The sequence below is a fragment of the Ascaphus truei genome, chromosome 1 (genome assembly GCF_040206685.1).
Source record: "Ascaphus truei isolate aAscTru1 chromosome 1, aAscTru1.hap1, whole genome shotgun sequence".
Classification (NCBI taxonomy): domain Eukaryota; kingdom Metazoa; phylum Chordata; class Amphibia; order Anura; family Ascaphidae; genus Ascaphus; species Ascaphus truei.
Genome location: NC_134483.1, coordinates 503,977,562 through 504,004,331, shown reverse-complemented (window position 1 = coordinate 504,004,331; position 26,770 = coordinate 503,977,562). Strand labels below are relative to the sequence as shown.

Sequence of the window (26,770 nt, the reverse complement as noted above, 5' to 3'; positions counted from 1 at the left end):
ATTGATAGTTAAATGGAAAAAAAATTATAATATAGAAAGTATTATCTAATACTACAGAACTGATTTATTTTTTTAAAAAGCACACATGTAGGATATTGCATGGATTGCTTCTTTGATACAGTTCACTCCTAACTTAATTAAGATTGAATATGCTCAACAGAAGTGGAGATGACTTAATCTTTGTGTACAGAAGTCTTCAGATGTCTACATTCAATTATTTTTTATGTCAAGAAGAGCTGAGTGTTTTGTTCATGTAGCACAGATTTTTTTTTCTCCATCACTCATGAGGTTAGTGTAGCCTTTATTTCTATGATAGCATCACTTCCAATTAAACAGTATCTCTAACACGAGGCATATTTTGGTTGTAATAGTCATTTCTTTTCATGATCAGTACAGTCAGGATCAGGGTATCCTACTTTAATAAACAATGCTTCTTTGTAGTGCCCCTACGGGCTTAGATTATTTAGGAGAGCCACAAAAGCTCTTATTTTAAGCAGCTGAAATGGTCTATCCCATTTTAGCCTTTTCATAAATGCTTTCCTCACTAAAGCCTCTAAAATTGCATATTGTTTTATACGAACATTTATGTGTTCATTACATTATTAAGTCATTGTTAGGTAACTAATGAGTTAAACACACATTTCACAATTGTTTTACATGGGTCGAATTAGATTTGGAAAATCATACTCTAAAATTGGCAACTTCACTGTCTTTTGGGGATGTATTTCTTTGAAGAAGGCAAATACAGTATTAACATTGTCGCATTGTATTGTTATAGAGGTAGAGAAGCACTATCAGAATTAAATCACAGCTTATGCTTGTGTAAAATGTCCACATTTAAGAATGAGAGGGATTGCAAGTGGAATTATTTCCAAGCAAGGCAACATTAAAATAAACCGTGGAGCCTTTTCCCAGCAGTTGCCAGGCGACAGTCAAATATAGGGATATTAGTTGCCAGTGAGCTGAAACCGGGACTTTAGTCTATTCAACTGAGAACACAGTGAGTTGAAATAGCACATGTATCAAGTGTAGCAAAAAATGGTGCACATTGCGTTTATTTGCACTCGGAGTAATTATGTATTAAAGTGTTCTGCTCCATTTTGTGTCCCAATATGCACCCCCTGTGCCAAGAAGAGAGGTGGGCGAATTATTTTTGCAAATTTGGATCTGCAGCGGATCAGCCGGGTTCTTTGGTCCGCGGCTTAATGTCAAAAAAAAAGTTACCCCTAAGTGATATATGAATATGGAAGCAATGTTTCATAACATCCTTGTTTAGTATCACTAATACTATACAGTGAATGCACAAAATGATATGTATACTGAAAACATGAAAGGACTGTTTTCATGTGGTGGGGAAGCCTTTTACATTTCAGTGGCTGAATAGAGAATTTGGACTAATTATGCTGTACCAGTATTACATCCCAGTGGAAATCAGTGAGGCAGAGTGCAGGTTTACAGTGTGCTGGCTTGTACAGTAATTGCCATGGTCTCCCTATCGCTGCTTGTGCATTTCACTGATAGACTTGAGAGGCACTGAAGCATTTTAAGCATGTATTATTTAATTTGATGACTAGTAAGTGCTAATTCCTCTGAGTTTTAGATAAAAAAAAAAAAAATAATAGCCCCCTGGATATATTTTTAAACAACATAATATTGCAACCTTCACTGCACATTGTACTTAATACTTTGGCATTTGTTTTTGTTATATCCTTATTTATATATACTGGCTTCATGAAATTACTAGAATTTTACTGAATATATTTTAAAGTATAAAAGGGGTCAAAACAGTCTACACTATTTTAGGGGAATATTTACTAAACGGAATAAAGATTTGCTTCATTGACCATTGATGAGTACTAACATCTATTGCTGTTAACGCTTATTAACATGTTATAGCATGCATTCTTAATCTGGCCCTTTTAAACTATACACCCTACTAAAGCCAAAGTAAAAGCTTGGCTCATACTGATTCACCAGTTGCCCTTTAGACTAGTGGCTCTCTGTAATCAAACCCCTAGGACAGGGGTGGGTAAGGTTTTCAGGATATCCCTGCTTCAGCACAGGTGGCTCAATCAGCCACTGAAGCAGGGATATCTTAAAAACCTGACCTGTTGGTGGCCCTTGAGGACTGTTGCCCTAGGAGAACACCCCTATTTTTGTTGCTCCGACAATCATGGCACTGACCACACTTTCGTTAAGCTTTTACTTCTTATTCGCAAATCCTTAATTCCAGCCTGACTAGAATTTTCCCATTTAAAGTTGCAAACCAAGCAATATCCTACATGTGTTTTTTTTTTGTTTTGTTTTTTTATGTCAGTTCTGTACTATGAGAAAATACTTGTAGCATTTTTTTAAACAACTGTGAATGCCATTTTTATGTATAATTATGTAACAAGCATTTTTTGTTTCTATAGCAACCATTTACAAAGTCACATCCCACTCCTCTTTTGAAATACAGTAGGCTCTGGTACACCCCTTTTTGAGCCCTGCCCTCTTTCTAGCAGTGCACTAATTGTATCTTGTGACTGCTTGGTCACATGATCTTCCCCGCAGAACTTTGCATCTTTGGTCCTCTTCTGTTGCACTGACAGCCATTTAGTGAACCCCCAAGCCGAATCTTCGCTGATCGATCACAGGAGAAAGGATCGATCAGCAACTTAGCTAATTACTTATCATTGTGGGCATAGTACGTATCTTCCAAACACTGCAACTCAACAATGTATCCAGATGTAGTTACTGACCCACACACACTAGAATCAATTAGCCCATATGGTTGATATATGCAGCAAACTTACAAGCACACTGTGTAAGGGGGAGACAAAGGCCCATTCCTCAGGTGCATAGAATACAAAAAACATATACCCCCAATATAAATGCCGCATTAAATATCCTTTCGTGCCAAACACTTTGTGTATTGATGACATACAACATCTACATACATTAAATGATGTTTTAGAAAAATCTGGTTGATTCTGATGTGTATGGTGAGTGCACGTGAATAAATCCAGGAGCTACCAGTGTGCAGTCTTCTGGGTCTCTGTAGTAGTGTTCCCTGCACCATCAATAGATATATATATATATATATATATATATATATATATATATATATATATATATATATATATATATATATATATATATACAGTGTTCGACAAACCTATACATTTGCTCGCCCCGGGCGAGTGGATTTAACCCCCGGCGAGTAAATATTGGCCCAAGCAGCACACGTTTGGTACTAGGTGGCGAGTAGATTTTTTTGTGTGGCGAGTAGATTTTTTGGTGATTTGTCAACCACTGTTTATATATATATATATATATATATATATATATATATATATATATATATATATGTATATATATATATATATATATATATATATAAGATATTGACTACGGAGTACATCATTCACAACAAATTACACGGTGAAAACACTGCACCTCCAATCCAGTCATATGAAACGAATTTGGAATCTATGCACCCCTAAAATAGTGTAGACCCATTTTAAACTTTAAAATATTTTCAGTAAAATTCTAGTAATTTCATGAAGCCAGTATATATAAATAAGGATATAACAAAACAAAAAAATGCCAAAGTATTAAGTACAATGTGCAGTGAAGGTTGCAATATTATGTTGTTTAAAAATATATCCATGGGGCTATTATTTTATTTTTTTATCTAAAACTCAGAGGAATTAGCACTTACTACTCATTAACTTAAATAATACATGCTTAAAATGCTTCAGTGCCTCTCAAGTCTATCAGTGAAATGCACTAGCAGCGATAGGGAGTGCATTCCCTAAAATGAGTAACACTAATGTTATTCAATGTTATCCTATAACACTGGTCAGTGTAATGGGACAGGGGTGCATTGTAAAGGAATGTAATTTGTAAACACCCTGTGTAGGCATTCGAAACATAGGCTAAAATAGTGGAATAAAGATACATGCGCAAGAGGGTATTTATTTTAAAACAATTCACATATCACTGAATGGGTTAATGCTATTTAGAAAGCTCAGGGATGCACCATCACCATAGAATCAGACACATGCTAATACTAAGCTGTTCCAGTGGTTGTCACAATGAAAATGGTTTCTAAAGGTTTTGATTTCACATTTCATCTAAGGAGGCCTCACTTTAACCTCACCATGTAATTTAGAGATGTTTAGGCCCTCTGCACATATCCCTATGTAACGGTATTTCCCTGAGCCCTTCTGATCCTGACCTCATATGTGAGAAACTGTCCCCGTTACATGTCTGTGTAGTGTGGTGCACCTGCTGGTTCACAGGACTCCTGAGTCTCCCGCTTGTTGGTAATGGGGATTTCTCCATGACAGGCATCTGAGGTAGTATGCTGAGTTCTACTCACAGTTGGTACAGCGCCTCCATCTCTTCCAGATCCCCATGATAGCAGGGAGGAGTGTTTGAAAGAGAACTTCTGGGTGCATATTCTTGCTGAATAACTCCACAGACAAGAAGGGTCTCTTGAACAAGGGCATCTTTAATTGCAGATTAAATGGCAGACTGCCCATCATAGCGGCCGACACTTAGCCGCACATCTTGTAGCTGCACTTCATTAGAAAGGTTCCTCCTAACTCTTTAATCAGCCTTGTCTTTTTCCACCTCTCCCCTAAGGGAGACTACCAGCTGTGCCAGAGCCCTGGACACAGTGTGTGATCAGCTTGTCACTTGCACTTAAGCTGCACGGCTTGCAGCTCTTGCACCAGACACTTGCAGTGTCTGACTCCTTATCTGAACTTGAACCACTAACTTTTGGCAGTGCTGTGCATTATATATGCTCCAGAAAACCTCTGTGTCACTAACAGTGGACACAGATCATGCTGTCACTTCCTTTGCTACATGTTACACATCACAAAGGTTTGAGGGCAAACCTCCATGATGACTACTGGCAAATCTGCCCACTTAACAGGAATTACTGCTCAGCATGAGAGAGCTATGTACACCAGTTTTACACATGGCTACACTTATCATAACAGAATGTGGATGGAACATATCAAGATCATCTCAGATTGGTATAATTTCTTTGCAGTCATCCTACCTAATATTTATAGACTACTGCCATATGGTTTGCGCACCTAATTGGGAAATCTTCATGGTAACTTCCATTGTTAATTGCCAGGATACATCACTGACCTTGTAGCAGAATGCTGAATATCTCCTGAATTCCAGACTCTGTTGATGGCTGTAACAGTTTGCAGTTACCCATTATTTTTAACGACTAACCTACTGCACTACTAACACCCCTTGTAATGAAACATATAAACAGAAGCTAAGAAATAATGGATAATGTATCATTCTTGAAACTTCTGAGCTTTCGGCTATAAAAAATAAGCATGTTTCCGATTCACAATAATGGATGTGTTGACTTCCGGTTATTAAATTCAAATGTTTTACTATACATTATTTTCCAGTGATAATTCCCTGAAACTGGAAGCAGTGCTTTAGTGGTGTAAACTAATTGCAATAGGTTTTCAGTATTGGGAGGCATATCAAAGGAATAAAGACTACAATAGGGATGGGCGGAACTGTCAAAATCCGTTTCCCAGAATTTCGCAGGCTCGTCATTCACAATCCGTTCTGCGGTGTAAAATTTAATTGAAAAATTGTTCCAGTTTCAAAACAGCCTTTGGATACAATCCGGACAGATTTTTAAGAATCCGATTCGTGGATTCCGCATTCCGTTGCTGAATTGTTAAAAATCCACTCGAGTTAATCCGCGAAGAGGGAGAAAGAGAGAGATCCCCCCTCCTATGGATTTTCGAAAAAGGCCTATCGCCCTTTTTTGAGACGGATCTGTTAAAATCCGTGGACCAAAGGAACCGGCTGATCCGTGGCAGATCCAAATTAGCAAACAAATTCACCCATCTCTAGTCTCCAAATGAGAAAAGCCCATGATATAATTGGTATTTAATACTTTTGTAGCCCTGTTTCCTAGTAAATACAGTACGCTACCAATGCTGTGTAACCTGTTGGCTCGCAGGGCCTGAGCCTCCGCCACACAGAGCCTGGGGCACACGTAGGAATATTGATGACCTCTTACTTGGTGCAGCGCCTCCACCTGCGATGGCTCCCTCCAGAGGGGGAGTGGTTCCTCGCAGGACAATTATATATCACTCCACACACAGCATGTAAAACAACCAAGGACTTTACTAGCGCAACCGTAAATATGCATATGATCAACAGGTGTCCTTCCCTAGAGGAGACACTAACTACTGCGTCTCGCAGGACGCTACCCCCTTCACCGGGTGATCCCATCCCATGTCCAATACCCACATTCAGTGTTCCCCCACCCTTAAGTGAGATATGTGTGTGTGACTGCGCAGCCACTATGTCCTGATATAGATATGTGGTATAGTTGGTGCACTTGATGATGTTACGTGCCCGGGCCTGTCAAGGAACTTCACAAAGGATCAGACGACGGTTGAATACTGGGACTACCTTCCGGGGCGATGACTGCTGCTGCGGCAGCGGAGGTCTGAGCCCAAACCTCTGGCCAGATAATGCAACTGTCTCTGTAATTATGATTCTCCGATGCACAGTAAAGGGGAACTGTAACCTAACTGGGGACGGTCCTTACATCCGCTCCACTCTACGGGGACTCAGGGCCTAACTGGGCCGGGGTATATGGCCTAGTGTAGGGGCTGTTGGCCTCCCTACACATTGAGCTCCTTCTCCTTCCTCCTCCCGCTCGGCTCTGACAAGCGTGCTCCCCTGCTCAACCTCTAACCTTCCACCCGATATCCTGGCCGCCCTATAGGCTCCCTGGCGTCACCTGGTTTCGCTATGCCTGCTGGGACTCGTAGTCCCGTGCGCTCCACCCTATAGGAGCCGCTCCCCTTTTGCGCGCTTGGCAACCTCTGGTCGCGCATGCGCGACCTCTGCTCCATCGCCCCCCTCCACGGCCCGCTGCGCTTGCGTGAGCACCCAACATGGCGGCGCCCTGATCGCTCGGATACTGCGGAGCCTCCGGTATGTCGGAGCGCTCCCTGCACTCGCTGCAACCTTCCCTGCGCATACAGCTATAGGGGTGAGTCTGGGGAGCCTGGCTACACTTTTGATATGTATTAATAAAAAAATCAACTTCCTTATAGCCCTATTCTTTCAATATGCATCTTCTTGAAATTATATTCTGTACCCGCTGCTAAAGTATTTCACAAGGATGCAAAGAAACCAATAATATACAGTACACAATTTAATGAATTGTTTTCTTCAGAAATAGTCTCAAACAGATGAAAGGAAGACTTTGTATGGAAAACAAATACAGAAACCCTGCACTTTCCCCAAATTGGTTTTCAATTTATTAGTGAACTTTGAAATTGTGATCCTATGATTTTTAACAAATGTGTCATTTAGTTGCATCTTTTGATAAAAAAATTTGAGTGCACAAATTCCATAGTGAAAAGTAATATTGTATGTATGTATTTATGTATATATATATAGCAAATGTAAATATACTGTATGCTCATTTGCATGTCTTGGGCAGGTCTGCAACCCCGCCTTTCACCATTATCACCCAGCACACAGCACTTCCACTGCAGCAAGGGATTCTGGGAAATGACATGCAAATGAGCACACAGTGCCACTTTTTGCTTCAAAAAACATTTTATACATGGTTCCCTATAGGCTTAAGCTTGCTGCATGGTCACAGCTTTGAGCACAGCCAGGGTTAAGATGCATAGCCAGAAAACCCACCCACAGGTTTTTTTTTTTTTTTTCTTCGTAGCCCGGGTGGTGAAAAAGTGATTCCACTTCAAAAACCGTGCTCGTGGTCAAGTGAGACCAGGTGCGCTCCACATGTGACAGTCTTCTCCGGAGAGTAGGCTAGTCCGGTTCCATGACGTCTTCCTCCGAAGAGTCCGACGTCCTTCTCGTTCCCTCCTAGTGCAGCAGGCGCCGCAGGAGGGTCCAAGTCTTTAGGGTTTTCAGCGTACGCCTACTAACCCACCGTAGTCTTTTCCCGAAGGAGGGGTGACCACCGACCAGCACTTAGTCTTCTCGCTCTCCGAAGAAAGAAGGGTGACTATAACCCGACACCAACAAACAAAAAAAGTTCATAGTGCAAGTGCTCCTGTGCGCTGTGTGATGCAGTGTAGGAAGTGCTCTGACAGACGACACAAAAAAATGTGCACGAGTGCACGCCCGGCCCTTTGCAAGGCCAGGCGGGTGAAAAAAAATAGTTGGCTTGTCCCCTCAGCGGAAGGCAATAAGGGGGGCCAAGTGATGGAAAAATAGGGGACGGTGCAAAATCATCAGTGCAGACCAAGTGCTCGTAAGTGGAGGCCGCCGCCCAAACAGCCATCCACAGTGCAGCAAGTGATACTCCCCAGGGGTTCCAAGCCTGGGGTGCAAGATTAAAAATGCCCGGGCTACTTTGCATCCGCCTCCTCAGCCCATGACCAGAGGACCAAGTGATGCAAATAGGGCCATCCTTCACAGGACAGACCCTACACTTGATCTTAGCCAAAAGGCCGAGAAGCGATGACAGCTGTTTCGACCTTAATGGGTCTCATCAGTGTGGGGTTGGTTAACTAGCTATGCAATGAAGCGAAAGGATGGGGTTTACCATACTGAGTTAAGTTATGGTGAGTAATGTCATTTCCCAGAATCCCTTGCTGCAGTGGAAGTGCTGTGTGCTGTGTGATAATGGTGAAAGGCGGGGTTGCAGACCTGCCTAAGACATGCAAATGAGCATACAGTATATTTACATTTGCTACATGCTTTGCTGTGGAGGGTTTTTGTCACTTGTTTTACTCACCATAACTTAACTCAGTATATATATATATACTGAGTTAAGTTATGGTGAGTAAAATATATATATATATATATATGCAAATGTATATATATATATATATATATATATATATATATATATATATATATATATAAACCAAAACAAGGGCTCCAGCACACACTGATTAATAGAGAAAACGAAAGAGTCACGAAATAAGCCAAACATTTAATTGCAGCCACCTTTGAATCTGAGAGAGAGAGGACAGAAGCCTGATAATCCCACTTAAAGGATGGTTTGAGTTTGTATACACTCTTGCATATACTGTGGACTTTTGACCAGGGCTTGATTCTGAGCTAATTCTTATTTGGCTACTTTGTGTCTTGTAGGGGGGGATAGGGTTAAGGGAAGTCCCTTGTGGTTCCGTTGGACCCAAGGGAACAGGCCTGAGGAAAGGGTTGTTACCCTGAAACGTTGCCCCTCTTACCCTCCCCCATTGTCTTATTCTATGTTTATTTGTTTGCAGTTTTTCCTTTAGTGTTTTTCCCCCCACTCCCTTTACCTGTGTCTCTCCCCCCTACTCTTGTGCTTTTTAAGATCCATATATTCTGCATTTATAGCCGAGTAGCATTTCCATATTTGTGTGATACCTATTGTTCTATTATTAGCGCTATTACATTTTTGATTTATTCCGTGACTCTTCGTTTTCTCTATTAATCAGTGTGTGCTGGAGACCTTGTTTTGGTTTATATGATCTTCAGTGGGGTTGTTTGGGCCCACTTTGTTCCGTTTGCACCCTGTACTTCATGATTTTTTTATTCATTATTTAGAGTGCTGTCTATTATTGTTTCTATATATATATATATATATATATATATATATATATATATATATATATATATATATATATATATATATACATACATACATATACACATATATACAGCTGCACCCCGTTATAACGCTGTGCTCGGGGTCTACCCGATGCGACCATGTTATAACAGGGATCGCGGGGAAAAAATGTCCGCCGCGATCCACGGTGTGTTCTGCGTCTGCCTCCTACACTCTGTAATCCCTCCTGTTCGCGTGCGCGCGCGTGCTTGTGTGTCTTTTGCGGAAAAAGCAAAATAAAAATGCTATACGTCAGGAAAAGGCATTAACTGATTCATTGCAAATAGCCCAAGATGGTCATCCTTCCCTGTGGCAGCAAGATCATCCTTCCCCGGGAGCATGAGCTTTTTAATAGGCCTCCACCACCTTACCCGGGCAATATTCAGGCCCCACTTGTCCCTAAAGGAGGCCCACGATTTCCTGCTTTCTCCAAAGAGCAGCATGCACCATATCCTAGAAATGGACAGTTTAACAGACCACATTTTACAGGAGACCTTTCCAGTGTGGGACTCCTCCTAGTCAAAGGTATGCCTAATGCTATAAATAATATAGGTAAATGAATTTGTACACACGGTTGCAGTGCCAAACTAGAACAAAAACAATGGGGAGGGAGGAGGAGGTTTCGTGACTCTTCCTTTTTGTGCCAGAGATAAAATGAAGACTTGAGATGGCAGGTGTAGAATATATGGTACCTGTCCTTTTTTGTGTATACTTTAGATGTCTTTGAGCAATGATAATTTTATTGTAACCTTGTTTGTATACATAGATTATTTTGTAGGTACTGTATTGATCCCATTAAGTTTATCATGATGTATTTTTTTGATAAATGGGCTCAAGAGTTTTAAGACGAATTTGAGGTTTTAATATACAGTAAGTTTGAGATGATTAAATTTCATGCACAACCTACATATACATATCATTTTTAATATTGGACCAGCTATCACTGTTTGTAATACAATAGTGTGTGTGTGTGTGTGTGTGTCCGGATATTCCTCTCGGCAAATCCTGGAAGTTTGGAGAAAAAAAAACCGCCAGCCACGTTCACACTGCGTTATATTCGGATCCGCATTGTAGCGGATTGCGCTATAATGGGGATGAGAGATATATATGTTACCGTGTCTTGGTTTTGGCTACTAATCTGCCTAACATGTAAGCCCTGGTATCAGTGCAGGCAGTGTAAACCCAATCCGGGAGTTTCCCCTGCAGTTAACAGTTTCCTTGGAAGATATGGGGGTGGTCTAAGGCCTGTGTACCACCCAATCAGGGGCTCAGACCTTGGATCCTCCTCCAGTGTACTAAGGGAGCTGTAAAGCCAAATTTAGTTAGTGCTGGGAGGGTGAAGTCAGGGCTCTGACTACCTTCTATCCCCTCCCTTAGGGGAGAGGGCCTACTACCTCCTACTCCACCAGGGAGTAGGGGAAGAGATAGGATAGACTCTCAGGCCCTTGCCTGGTGTTGATTCCAGGGACCATCCGGAGGAAGGGACAGCCGGAATCAGTTTTATGCTGTATCCTGTGAGTTTGGACAATGAAGCCGTTCCTGTTTTATAAAATATACTTCTGCCTGAGACTGCAATCAGGGGGAGTATCATAGGGTTCCCCTGCAGGGATTGTCTCCAGCACTCCTGGAGACTGAAAGAGACGGAGGCACCACACCATTGAAAGAGAACCATCTATCACTCCAAAAGCCTGTCTTCCCCAACACCATTGGCGGAACCTCAGAGCTTCTGTGAACCAGCAGGTACCCAGAGTAAGCCAACTCAAAGATTGCCAACATGCTTCGCCACACTTAACCTCTGCAGGTAAACCAGCAACCTACTGATGCAGCGGCCGTTATTCGAACACTTCACGCGTCATGTACATCGGAATCCCGATTTGAAACCGCGGGATGAATCCCAGCCTTCCCGCACTAAGATGCGAGCGCGGCGAGTGCAGAAAAATGAATTTTAGTGTTCTGGCTATTAAAAACATGAAATTGACACAGTAGCACAGTAGCACAGTAGCTCAGTGACACAGTAGCACAGTAGCTCAGTACTGTACACATTACAATTCATCCATTTTATTGCAAACGAAGAAACAGAATCCATGAAATTCAAACAAAACATCCGCGATAGCGCATGTGCCTGGGGCGATTGGCCGCGTTCATGCTGCGTGGGAAACAGCAGAGAACTCAAAATCGGCGCCGTGATGTGTTCGAATAGCAGCCGCTGCATCAGTATACTAAATCATAAGTGTACTCAGGGAAAAGGGGGGGGGGAGGGGGAAACAATCCCTCGCTACCACTCAGTAAAATAAGGTGGTTTATAGGTGCTACAATCAGGGGTGAGGGTTAATCATGGACACAAAGGAGAAAAAGAACCCCTATGTGAGAGCACTCTAGAAGGTCTAGATAGGCTAGGAGACCCCTCCGTATGATAGGTAACCCACCATATGGAGGTGTCTCCTAGCCTATCTAGACCTTCTAGAGTGCTCTCACATAGGGGTTCTTTCTCTCCTTTCTGTCCTATTATAAATCATAGCAAGATACAGTTTTTCCTATACTAATGTTACTGACTACAGCGGTAACAAAAATAAATGAACAATAGATTATACCTTCTGCAAACAATTTAAATTGTTGCTGAATTGAATACTGTATGTGCATTTTAGGTTAGCAGAAAAGAGCATTCTCATTGTTAAAAGCCGCAATCCTGATTTCCTTTTCTACATTTTTTTTTTATAGTTATAGATTTGAATCAGGGGGGACTCCGGAGCTGAACTGCGTTAATTTCAGCTCCGGTGAGATCCTGCTTCTAGAGCTACGTAATTCTGTAGGGGGTGCCGGTAGCAGCTCAGGCTGGGCTATGTGGGGCTATCGAAATGGTGAGTTTTTTAAAGCTCCTGCATCACATGGGCCAATAGGAAGGCGTGACATCATCCCATGCAGCTTCCTATTGGCCCACGTGACTGGGAGCTTTAAATCTGCAGAGCTGCTACAGAGGAACAGGTATGTATCTTGGGCAGTAGGGGGTCCCTGGAGCTGAAATTAACGTGGTTCAGCTCCGGGGACCCCTGCTTCCCACCTAGGGGAGAAACATTTTTTGGGGGGAGCATTTGCTCCTTTAATGTCACAAGAATGACTTGTGTTGTGATATATTAGTAATAGAGTTAATTAGATACTGGAGTCTTTAGGCCGTTTTCAGTATGCTATGAAGCCATATTCAGCTGGACAGGTTTTTAGTCCAATTAATTTAAATGAGCCTGAATTCTTCCCCGGCACTAGAGCCATACTGTACATGTTCACAGCATATTGAATATGCTGCTTTGTTGGAAGTGTCGGGTAAAGGGAAAATCAGATGTGAAGGGGGTGGTAGGCATAGATGTGGCTTTCTGTATTAAGGGAGCCTATGGCTGCGTCCATAGTGGAACGCGCTAGCTTCTGCGCTCTCAGGCGGCCCTGCATCGCGCTTGCAAAACAAACTTCCGCTCTCCCTCGAGCGCATGTGCACCATGCACTACTACATTACCGTCCTAGTGTTTGTTTCGGCATGAGCTACGTAGCTTGCGCCGAAGCCTGCACTATGGATGAAGCCTAAATACCTGAGGTTTAAGGACATACAGTAATTGTTGAGTCAGTAAGCTTTGTAAAAAATCATATTACTCATCAAAAGGTGTCATTTCAGAGGTTCTTTATCAATTAGTACAGATTGTGTTTATTGAAAAGCTAAATGCAAGTGCAATAAGAAATTAATATATTATACGCAGTAGAAAAAAAAAAAAAAAAAAGCTATAGGGTGGTTTAGTTACTAATGTATGCAAACCCTACATTAAAAAAAAGGATATCGTATGAATGATCCAATCAGCCACACCATGTGAAACGTCTTGAAATTAACATAATGACAATACTAATTTCATGAAGTTTGAACTCCATTATGTTGCTGCAAGCAGCTATGATGATGGGATCCAGCCTGCAGTAGTAGCGTTGCATCAGTGCCTCTTCTAGTCCATTTCATTTCTGAGCACGCTGTATTTAGAAGCTTACATTATTATCTTAATTTAGAAACTGACATTACAACTTGGAGGAAAAATGTGTCCGTCTCCTGTTTGAGGATGTTCTTGCTTCTGTAACTGGTCATGTTTTGGGCTTTCTGATGGGCTGTGGAACCTCTCTTCATCCCATCATGTACTAATTACATTTTGAGTATACTGTATGTTGACCCTTTGGGGGCTGTTGATTAAACTGTAATAGTGGTGATCAAGGACTAATGGAATCTCCATTGAATTTAACAGGTTTTTCCCATGTGATAGTTCCCGATTGGCACTATTGCAGTTCATAAATAATCCCCATTAAATTTAACATGTAAATCGTTAAGGATGTAATTTGACTTAAAGATGCTGTCCCACTTAGGTCACAAGGATCATAGGCTGAATGTGATAGGCTTTTGTCTTTTTTCAACCAAATGTATAGTAGTAATATGTAACATTTTGTAAACAATGTCATTGGTTTCCTTGTGTAACGCCTCTTACTCCTAAACCCCAGACTTATACCTGGTGCTGAGGTGAGGGCCTTAGTCATTTATGGCTCACTCAATATGCCAAATAGAAGAATGATAAATTGCTGCACACTATTATAATCAGAAAAAAGGGGATACAACTACCGGTGCTCCTGGTTCAGGATTCTCTGTATCAATCCAGGGTATAACGAAGGGAAGAAAATCAGGGCTACACAGATTTGCTCAATAAACTAATTTATTAGAAATATGCCATTTCTGCTTTTGAGAAAGGCCTGTGTGGCCGAAGCGTTAAGTCTATTGGCAATAAATTAGTTTATTGAGCAAATCCGTGGAGCCCTGATTGTCTTCCCTTCGTTATACTCAATATGCCACCCATGGCTTACGATCAGACGGCGGGGAATAAGTACACAATGTATGTGTGTGGTGCAATTGCTTTTATATGTATATGCTATCCAATCTCCTTAACCTTGTGATTCTCAGCAAAGGATCACTACACACAGCATACATATAAATAACACTTAACAATAACACTGTGCAGGTTTGTATCAGTGTCAGGGGAGAATGGGATACCCAATCTTGGGTATATTGACCTTGTGATGGTAACATTGTGTATTAATGTGTTGCAGGCCTGTGCAAAGGTGCTTCAATACCACGGCAGTTGTTGAGGGTCCGAGCTGCTTCGGTGCAGGGATTTGCTGGACCTCTCAACACAATGTGCTGCTCTCACTTAGGCCCGGGCCATGGTGCCTTCGCCCGCGCGGAGGCTGTGGGAAAGTGGGTGCTTTCCCTGGCCATGGTCGATGGGCCGTGGGGGGCGTTCTTAGGGGTGTCACGGAGCTGGTTCGCCCTGATTGGGCGAACCGCTCAAGTGACCCGCGTTTCGCGCCAAGAAATCAGTTTCAACTGATGCCTTGCGCAACGCGCGCCCCCTCCTGCCTCCGCCCGCGTGCAGCCGCATGGTCTATGGGCGCAATCAATGCCTTAAGGCAATCTGATTGCGCCCCATGTGGACACCTACGCGCGGTCTCCCACACCATGGACTCGGCCGTAGGCAACTCTCAGCTCACTATCAACGGGACTCGAATGTCCTCCGTGTCACACTCAATTGAGCCTGAAGGCATCCAGGCTCGTGCAGATCTTACTCACACGTCATGCCTGCCCCTCTAGGCTCCATTCCCTCTTAGTCCTATCAGGAAAGTCATGCTAAACAGTGGTGTGAAATAAGAAATGATCTTACAAGGTAGATGACCATACAAGTTACAGGCGGCAGATCCCTGTATAACTGTAGCAACTTTTCTGATCCAGTCCCTGAAATTGGGCTTTAGATGAAGTGGAGAGTAACAGAAGAGAGGGAAATAATGCTGGATATAATGCTACAGTATGTTAAATAACTCATGCCTAATTGTGGCCTTACAATGACCAGTAACAATGCGGGTCTGAGGAGGGTCCCTGAACCCACGAGTACTCTCTCGGCTGTGGATGTCTGCTATTCACCTCTTTGGACTTGTGCTAAGTACTTTTTGCTCCCCTTTTTGGCCTTGTTATTTGTCACCTGCCGCTCTGTTACCCCTCTGTGTGTGCTTTATCAGCCTGCATTGTTATTCTGCGTCATTATGCATGCATTTTCACACACTTTCATTCTTTAGGGGTTTACATTTTGTGAGCATTTGACCGGCCGGTCCATGTGTCTAGAGGCATTACCTTGCCTCTACACTTTAGTATTTATGGGCTTAGTCTTTGCCATATTCATTTAGATGTGTGACATTAGCATTTATTTCTTGTCTCCACACGTGAGGGTTCAGTTACTGTTACTTCTCTCCAGATTTTTGGCATTTGCATTCACAGCTTATTTTAGCTATGTGTCTACTTATCTCTTGAGAACAAAAAGAAAAAACAGCGCAAAACCTCATAGTGTAGTATTAAAATAATGATATATATTGTTGAACAGCAGGTGAGTATCTCACGTACATCAATTCAATGATTAGAAAGCATGGCATGTTATGGACATGTTACCAGACTGCTACCGCAACAGCACACGACAATCCGATCGATCGAGCGAGTGGATCCTTCTCTCTCACACGAGTTCGTCTCAGCCGGTGTAGGAAGTCGCGGTCTGCAGGTAAGGTGTTGGCTTCAATCTCAGAGGGGGTTGAGATCACAAGCTCAGTAGTATATGAGCGACTGTCCCAGTCTTCCGGAATCCAAAGGAGATGAGTAAAGTCCCAAGGAGGTCCAGGCAGGAACAGCGTGCGATGGAGACTAGCTAGTTCCTGCCTGGACCTCCTTGGGACTTTACTCATCTCCTTTGGATTCCGGAAGACTGGGACAGTAGCTCATATACTACTGAGCTTGTGATCTCCACCCCCTCTGAGATTGAAGCCAACACCTTACCTGCAGACCGCGACTTCCTACACCGGCTGAGACGAACTTGTGTGAGAGAGAAGGATCTACTCCCTCGATCGATCGGATTGTCGTGTGCTGTTGCGGTAGCAGTCTGGTAACATGTCCATAACATGCCATGCTTTCTAATCATTGAATTGATGTACGTGAGATACTCACCTGCTGTTCAACAATATATATCATTATTTTAATACTACACTATGAGGTATTGCGCTGTTTTTTCTTTTTGTTTTCATTTAGCACGTGTGGTTTGTGGAGCCAGTCCACGGAATACAGCAGCATACCTCCATCTTATACCTAGTAACAGGTTCTAATTATTTTTGGTTAAACTCAGCACTCCTAATATTGTTTAATTTAATCACATTGTGATATTCACTTTATTGGTATATTTAATACTTATCACTATTGTCACGGTCCTGAGCGCACTTCTTCTCTTTTTTTGTCTTATCTCTTGAGAGTTCATAATCATATCAGCTTTGTGGACACCATTGTTCCTTTTTATTGATTCATGTTTGTATGTGATGAATAAACTTTTGATATTTTTTGTATGCTAGAGTGCCAATTTTGGGGATTCTTTTTTCTGTTTTGGTTTATATATATATATATATATATATATATATATATATATATATATATATATATATATATATACGGGAAGCAGAGATTGCTAGAGATATTTTCTCATATATATATATATACGACTATTAAGGTAATGGTGGGTAAAAAAAGTGACTAAAACCCTCCACAGTAAAGCATAAAGCAACTGTAAATAATGTAATGTGAGCATGAGATAAAAGGTGGCACTGTGTGCTCATTTGCATGTCATTTCCCAGAATCCCTTGCTGCAGTGGAAGTGCTGTTTGCTGGGTGTTAATGGTGAAAGACAGGGTTGCAGACCTGTCTAAGACATGCAAATGTATTTACAGTTGCTATATATATATATATATATATATCCCCATTAACTTTAACATGTAAATCATTAAGGATGTAATTTGACTTAAAGGTCAAAGTTTATATATGACCTTTATATGGGAGAAAATATATGTAGCAATCTCTGCTTCCCGTAGAAGAGTGGGAGAGAGTTGGTAACACAAGAAACCTGTTTTTTTGCTTTTTTAATTGATGATTCACAAATCACACACACAAGGGAAAGCTACAGTCTATATCAAGATACAGTATTTGTATTTCAATAGATGTAGATAAATAAAGAAATCAGGGCTTCTGGGTAATTTCAAATATCATCTTATGGGTAAAATTCCATCATAAATGCTGGGCACTGAACGCAAATTTCTTCATCAAAGACAAACGGCAACAACCCCCAGGTCTCTTGTGGGATCAGTCTCTTATCTCTTATAGAACATAAATATACTTTTGTCAGACTATCTCCTCAGACCATGGGTTCTGCATATCCATACTTCTGTGTTTCAGTGGTGTAGTTCAGCATCTACAGTCGGTGTTTTCCTCATGTTTGCTTTGAAGATAATCACACAAAGGTTTCCCGACAGGATAGTGCTTCAGTCATACTTGAAGGGACCAAGTTCAGTAAAAGGTACCAATTTATTTCAACAACACTTCAAACGCAGCGACTACGCGTTTCTCACCCTTCGGTTCTTTCTCAAGGAGAAACGTGTAGGAGGTCTCTGTGTTTGACGTGATGTTGTTTGAAATAAATTGTAACCTTCTACTGAAGGTTTTACTGAAGTGCTATCCTGTCGGTAAACCTTTGTGTGATTATCGTCGGGAAACAACTATTTGTGTATTTCGGTAGATGGTACTGTAGGAATACTGAAGCCCCATTGAGAATATAGGAAAAAATTAATTTAGTATATTTACCCCTTTTGTCATATTATACCAGTCCAAGTTATCCATACTATGTACCCCAAATTTGACTTTTATCCTGAATTCAAGTGACATTTTGTAGGTTTTAATTATTTGAGATGTGACTATACTATGGAGTGAGTAGTACATTTGTAGGAGCTTCTAATCCAGCACCAGCACAATATACTAACACCGTCTTTATGAAGTTTCACGTAAAACGGTAGCTTTTTCTTAACAAACCACCAATTCAGACATTGTGGACATCAAGCCGGCAAACATGGAGGACCTAACAGAAGTGATTACTGCAGCGGAGTTTCATCCCCACCATTGCAATCTGTTTGTCTACAGCAGCAGCAAGGGATCATTGCGACTTTGTGATATGAGAGCCTCCGCACTCTGTGACAAGCACTGTAAACGTAAGTCTGAAGTTCTACAGACCTGTGCTATGTACCTGTTCTGTTACTGTAGTTGTGCTCTCTTTGCGACTGGACTGAGAGAAATACTTAAGGGCATTCACTGAATGCTTTATCCATCCAACATTGGGGAGAATGCAGTTAATCTGGTAGAAGAATATTGTAGTCTGTTTTACTGCCTGAGTTGTGCATTAGTTTCCTTTTCCTGTAATCTGTATGTACATGTATTAAGTCTCATATTGATTTCGCTTCCATGACCTTAACAAAATGAGACAATGCTATTGTATTATTTACTAGGCTGTCTAGGTATGTCTAGTATGAATGTACTGTATATTCTTATTTTTATTGCGCCTATGTAGAGCATTACAATTTTTACAACATTATGATACAAGTACAGTACACAGAATATAATAATTTGGACGGGATAAATGTATCTAAACATAAACATACCATTGGGAGAAGAGCTTAGTCAGCATGCAGGAAGACTGACAAACAGTAGGAGTACATTGGAGTGCATTGGTTAGAGTGTGTATAAGAACATTGAGAGAGAGGGAGTTCCACAGTTAGAGTGCAGCATGTGAGAAAGGTGGTTGTAGGCATGAGAGCTGTAGTGACATAAGGGGTAGAGAAGATACAGGCCTGAGCAGAGCGTAGAGAGTGAGTAGGGGTGTAGAGATCGATTAAAGCTCAGCTATAAGGAGAGGTAAATTAGTAGAGATGTCACCTGGAGAAAAAAAAGAAGAATGATGTAGTGAATGTTATGTTTAATAATGTGCCAACAGGGTTTTCAGGAGAGAAGTAGAGACTTATCGAGAGGAGCAGAAGGTAATCCTTGCAGCAGCATTTTAAATACAGTAGATTGAAGGGTAGAGAGCTGCGAGGTAGGGTGGCCAGTAAAGAGAAGGTTGAAGTTGTAAGGACCTGCATGCAGGGACGGCGTCATTCTATACAGGCCCTCGATAAACAGCTATACTGACTACAGCCCTTGACTTCCCACGGCCTATAAAATGTCACCTGTCCTCAAGTGCTTCACAACAAGCTCGCTATCTTGGAGGCAGGGTCTCTGTTTCACTGCTGCTCGGAAGCTCCCAGACTTGCTGCTGGCTCTTGCAAAGACCTGATATTGATAACAGCTTGTCCTATTACTCTGCTGCTTGTTCCCTGTTCTGACCTTTGGTTTGATCGACTACCCTTCTGTTTACCGCCTGCCCTGACCTTGGATCATGTGCTTACCCCATCTGCCTGCTCCTTCCTGAACTCTCTGCCTACATCGCACCGCGGATCCGGACTTCTGGTTCCAGCTACCCACAAGCATCCCTATTTGATCCAGAATTACAGACTCTCCCCGTGGATTCTCCTTCGAACCATGACAGAAGTAGTCCAGATGGGAGAAACTGAGGACTACTTGAGATACTTGAGCAAAAGCTTATTTAATTTGTTCTTTCTTACATTAGTGGGTAATAGACGATAACATATGAAAAGGAAAAAAAGAATGGTGCAATTAGCGCTGAAAGCTAAACAATAAATGTGGGGTATAAACAATCCTTATACTAATAAGGTAGGCTGCCAAGAATGACTGATCCAGAACACAGTCAGTTGAACCACAATGTGTCCAGTGTCCAGTGACAGTCTAAATGAAGTCCAAATGGAAGGGAGTACAAAGAACTGCTTCAATTCTTAAACTTAAACTTAAACTTCCAAGGATGTAGGTGTATCCACGGCCAGATGTCACGTGATATGTGGAATACAAACAGAAAAACAAATCATAGTGCAAACTGCTACGCGAAAAACATAACACAACCACTGACAAACAACAAGTTACAATAGACAGACAAAAGCAAGGCTGAAAAGTAAAAGAGCTAATTTAATACAACATAAATATAAGATACAGATATGAACAAATGGCAGGCAACTGGTCCGGTGGTGTAAAACCGGAATCCTACTCACAAGAGGTGGAAAGTAATTGCGCAGTGAAAGTAGTCAATTGGAGATGACAGCCTCTCCTCCGGTGGCGTCGGGCTGATCCGGAAACCACTCCGACGCTGTCGCACCCTCCTGGGTCAATGTCCACTGCTAGGGGTGTGCCTTGGGGGAGAAACACTCCTTAGTGCTGCTTCAACGCAATACACGTTGTTTGTAATAACAATAACACAAACATAAGAAGGGAGAATGGCTCAGTGAGTAAAGACATTGACGGGCACTGAGTTTGAAGCAGGGGAACCTGGTGTCAGCTCCTTGTCACCTTGGGCAAGTCACTTTATCTCCCTGTGCCTCAGGCACAAAAAAACATAGGTTGTAAGCTCCACGGGACAGGGACTGTGTCTGCAAAATGTCTCTGTAAAGGGCTACGTAAAACTAGCTGCGCTATACAAGAACCAACCAATTAATTAAGTGCAAAACACATTGTGCAGTACTATAAGTGGTTCCTATAAACAGAGGTTCACTCATTGGTTGACACTGGTTGTGGCGTTCTTCACAACAGGTCGGCTGGGTAGAGCCTCACTCGCAAACGTCACAATGACAGTTACCAATGCAAGCTCCACATGGTTCTCTGAGCAGGTGCAGCACTAGCTCGGCAAACTGTGTGAAGCGCACTGCTCCATTAGGGACTGGAATTGTGATGCTTGCGAGTGATGTCCTCATGGTGTTGACCAGACAACTTGTTAGGATGCTGAGAAGAATATCAGGACTAGTGGCAACCAACAAGGGGACCTCAGTTTATAGGATACATGCTTATTTTTTATTTTGGATTGTGTTTTATTTGATTAAACCATGGGACTTAATGCACTTGGTGCTTTGTGCATCTCCTGTTTTGTTTATCTTAGAATGAAAAGTTGAGCTATGTCCTAAGAAACAGCACACACCTATGTGGAATTTTTAGAAGCACTGTGTGTGATGGCTTTTTAAAGCAGCACTACATCTTTTTGTTGTTGTTCTAGGATTGAAACAGGGGGTCTCCAGAGCTGAATTGTGTTAATTGTGCTCCAGGAACCCCCTGCTTCCAGAGATACTTACCACCGTAGGGGTTGCCCGGATATCTCTGCAGCCAGGGAACTTGTGTGCGTACCGAAATGGCGGCTTAAATGTCCCTCCTGTCGCTGGCCAATAGAAAGCAGTGATGTCATGCCTTGCAGCTTCCTATTGGCCCGTGCCGGGGGTGCACAAACATTTTTTTCACACCCCCTGCCTGCTCGCCCCCCCCTTACCTGTCCAGCATTGGCGACGTCATTTGACTCCGCGCTGTCATGGCGACGCAGCGCCAGAAGCCGCCGGAAAGTAGGTAAGAGACCTACAGAGGCCTCGTACGCTCCCCTGGCATTTTATTTAAATATTGTGAGGAAGAGCACGGGCCCTCTGTAAATGCTGTGCCCCTCCTCCCCCCTGAAAAATGTGCGCCTGTATGCAGTTTTTTTTGTTCTTGTTCGTGTCTATGTCTGTTAGGTAATATTCACAATTTTTTGGGTATATGTCACGGTAGACCAGACCTAATTCACACCGAATATACTGGACACTGATTGAACAGGACAAAATGATAAAATAAACTGAAGGTTTATTCCCTTTCGGGCAAACACAACACTGTAACACAAATGGCACTTAAAAATAACACTTACGGTAAAATAATAGGGTGAAGTATCCAAGAATAATACTGGCTAGCAATTCTCCCTTGCTGGATTAGAGTCACGAACCACCAACTACGAAAGCGAACACTCTACAACACTGGGGTTGGGGCAACCTGCCTCTTTATAGGGTTTGAACTCCCATTACAAACAGGCAAGGAACTCTGGGAGGAAGCAGGAGTGCCCCGCCTGGCAACACCAAGTCTAAGGCTGAATGGCTGGGCCTTGTCTAACCCATAGGAGGGGTGGATGGGAGATACTTAATGTTATCTGGCCCATCCCCACTCCTTATGGCTCTGCAGCTTGATAGTCCTGAATATCTCCTGACACCTTGGCAACAAAGCCACTGGGTGCCCTTTGAAGTCAGGGACTCCCAAAGCTCCCAGCTCATCCTCAATGCACCTTTATCTGCAGGCACCTCACCTGATTAAATCAGAGGCCCCTCCATACAAATGTAACTCACATTCAAATCCCATTACAAGTCTGCTATCTGAGAAATTAGTACATACAGTCACATAATCCCCTGAACACTTTGCAGGGCAGACTCCCAAATTACATCACAGTTCTTACCCATAGATCACAAAACACTTTACCTCATTTGCTTGCTTAACTAGACTTGGGAATTAAATTCACAGGGAATAAAAGTGCTTTGGAATACACATACATAGTACATTATACATTAACCCTTTCTCTTCCCACACAAATTAGGGGTAACTAGCCGAGTATAACCCCTTTATTACAGGACAGATTACCCCTGATCGTCACAGTATAACTTTTCACTTCAAAATATTTTTGTCGCAACATTACAGACTTAATGAACTCCTCGCCTGTTTTCCTTCTGTTGTGAATGGTTAATGAGGTATGTAGTACTGGCGCCAGGTAACCCTATGCTTACATGAAAACACAATGATGTCAGTGGGAGTGACTATGCAATGATGCTAGTGCACAGGTGTTTAATCCCTTTTAGGTATACAGTATCAGCGATGTTAGTAATGCACATTAGTATCTTGACCAAGGTCTATGTAATAGACCAAAATGCTGATACTATTTAATAGATTTTCTAATTTTGTACCAGCCTTGTGGAGTACTGCTGCTCTTTCTCTCTCTCTCTCTCTCTCTCTCTCTCTTCCCTTGTTGGAGATTTGGGCTGCATACTAAATATTGCTGCCACATTTTTGACCATTCCTCTAGTCTTACAAAATAAGTAATTGTTTTGTTTGTTTACCACTTTTGGAGTGTCAACTCTTGTGTAGATATTTGTGTCGTCTACAAAACGGCATTATTTCCCTTCGAGACATCTCTAATGTCACTGACAAAGATTTTAACAAGCATTGGTCCAAGTACATAGGTGATCGCTGGTCACCTTCCTCTCCTCTGAGGCTCCATTTACCACCACTCTCTTTTCCTATCCCTCAACCAATATCTTATCCTTTACAGTACTTTAAAACCCACTCATACTGTATTTATTGCAAGCAATATTCTATGTGGAACAGTGTCAAAGGTTTTACGAACATCCCAGAGAGATACATCTACTGCTCAACCCTAATTCAATTGGGTTCAGAATGTAACTGTATGTAAGGAAAATATGCCTCTTGTAAGCATAAGTGAGTGGTAAGAAATCTAGAAAGATCATTGGGTATAAAGTGCTAAAATAATGAGTTTGGTACTTCATGCATTTACATTTATAAGATAAAAGTAATAGAATTAAAAAAAAAATGTGATCTGACGTCCCCAAAAGGAAACAAGAATTCTATAACTGTTCAGCAAGCGTGAAGATCTCCAAATGACTATGGATTTTCCTCCATGTCGTACAAAGGATAATCTGACATATATAAAAACCCCGTAACAAAATGTCCCTGATGACTTGCTAATTAACATTGACCTTTTAAAATGCATGATGCACAATGTACTTTGCCAACAATTACTTGACTGTTGTTTTTGCATATCATTTTTACTTAAGATACATCTGTCTGTTGATTCTCCAGGCTGTTTTCCAAAGAAAGTTAAATGACTGAATGCTGTATGTGCATATAAAGAGGTTTATGATATACGTTTTAATTATTTATTTATAAAAATGTTTTACCAGGAAGCACAGTAATACATGAGAGTTACCTATCGTTCTCAAGTATGTCCTGGGCACAGAGTTATGATAATACATGGTTACATTAAATGAACAGTGGTAATACATTCAATTTACAGACATTTGCACAGACAATTAGAGATAATATATGATTATGGGCCTATGTATCAGTTACAGACTAGGTTAAAATTGGGTTAGAAGAGCCTAGGGATAGGGATAGGCCTGCAATGTGTTTGTAAGGATTCGCGCTGTGGGTATACCCGCGTCCAGCGCATCCTTACCTTCTTCTCAGGCCATACGGGCTCCCTGGCGGCTTTCCCCGCTCCTGACTGCTTTCCCTGCACCTCCTGCCCACGCGCGTCAGCCCTATGGGCACGCGCGCACCCAAGCCGCCATTGGCTGGCGCCAGGTGCCTGACTCTGCCTCTGCTGGCGCGGCACGCGCTCCTTGCGTGTCGCCGCTCGGGTCCCGTCAGCTCTGCCTCCCCACTTCTCCCTCCTTACCTAACCCGTCCCCTGTCCGTCTCTCTGCTCCTCCCTTTCTTCTCTCTGCTCCTGGATCCTCCGGTGCACCTTCCCCATGCTCCGCCTCCTCGGACGTCACGGGCATGCCCGGCATGCCCCTTCCCCATCTGCCTTGCCTCACAGGTCCTCCTTCCCTTTCTGTCCCTTCCCTTGTCCGTCCCTCCGTTCCTCCCCTTACTCTGACCACTCCCTTTGCCTCTAGCAACTCTCCTCTATCTGGGTCTGATCTTGCTCTCTCCTCTGTTCCTCCCCTCACTCCCATTGGTTTCAAACTTCCTCACTCTCCTTTCCTATTAGGTTACTCTTCGGGCCGCTCCTCCATCACTCCCCTTTCTCTGATTGGTCCCAGCCCCCTATATAATCCCTCTTCTCCATTTCCTCTTTGCTCTGCATAGCTTCTGTACCGTGGTGCTGTCTGCTGTTGCCTGGCCTCTCTTGTCTTTTCAGTGCTTGCTCCTGTCCCTGAAACCCTTGCTGACCTCCCTGTATTTGACCCTTGCTTTGGACTTTACTACGCTGCTCTCTGGAACCCTCTGGACCTTGCTTTGGACTTCTACCCTGCAGACCTCTACAACCCTTGGACACGGCACACGGACTAACTACTACGCTGCTTTCTCCACTCCACGACCCAGGCTTACGAACAATAGATTACGCTGCCCTCTCCAATCCACGTCCCTTGGCATACGAACTAATCCTTCTACGCCGGAGTTGTCAAGTACAGTATCATTTAGATTCTTGTTACCCGGACCACCTACGCTACTACCACTCTCCGGCCGTGCTCCCATTTGCTGCTAGGTGTGTGGTTTTACCCTTTCCACCTCAGTCCCGGGGTCTCGTCTGGCTTGTGGGCAGGCTGAGCGTTACAGTGTTGCGTTAGACTTTACCCAAACCAGTAACCGAGCATATATAGTGTTGGTATGCATGACTCTATACACATGGAACCAGTGTCTCTATCCCTCATCTTTACCTTTAGTGTGTTCCTACATTGTACACCACAGTGTGAGCTACTACCTTATACTGTAGCTATTACCTGGTCACCTGTGACCACATGGCCATCACTACCTAGACCAGAGGGAGCGCAATTTTTTTTCCCTGCGCCCCCCTGCCGGCTGTCCCCCTCTCTGCGCCCCCATTTACCTCGGCGTCTGGGCTTCATGTTGCCATGGCAACGTGGTCACATGACCTTGTGGCGTCTGTTGACGCCACGTTGTCATGGCGACTCGTCTCCAGAAGCCGTCTGGGCCAAGGTACGGGCAGTTTACAGAGGCCTTCGTCGCTTCCCCAGTACTTAACTTAAGTGCCTTCGGGAATCGCGCGGGACCTCTGTAAACCCCACGCCCCCCGCAGTCATACAGAACAGGTTAGTGATATGCGCTTCAACATTTGCGTCCAGTCTTGATTCAATAGTATAAGTCCTTTATAAAGATGCAAAGGATAGGTAACTGGGGCTAGTGAGGTATATAAGCAATGACCATAGCACTTTAGTGACTACATAATCAAAGTAGGGTGTCTCTGTCCCTGAAGGTTAAAGGCTGAGATTGAAAAAAACAGGCCTAAAACCTCATTGGGAGATTCCTAGATAAACATAAAGTAATAGTATACTCACATATAATTGCCCCAGTCCTGTGTATCTTGGTAGGTGTGCAACCAGGAGAATGAGTAGAAATCCAAAGGAAAAAGCACTCCAATGCACAGCCAGAAATAGAGTGGGTCCCAAGCAAAAATACTAATAAAATATAATCTTTAATGGTCCATGTTTAAAAAAACGGAGGTAAGTACCCTCCTACGCGTT

The 26,770-nt window shown here is 42.6% G+C and overlaps 1 protein-coding gene across 3 annotated transcripts in view; it reads left to right on the top strand.

Annotated features, from left to right (window-relative positions):
- Positions 1-26,770, top strand: part of PPP2R2C (protein phosphatase 2 regulatory subunit Bgamma) — a 214,630-nt gene that overhangs the window by 139,150 nt on the left and 48,710 nt on the right. For all 3 annotated transcript variants that reach the window (XM_075569696.1, XM_075569706.1, XM_075569687.1), the window contains one exon: positions 18,596-18,760. In XM_075569696.1, the coding sequence (XP_075425811.1) occupies positions 18,596-18,760 (165 nt within the window). The remainder of the gene's footprint in view (positions 1-18,595; positions 18,761-26,770) is intronic.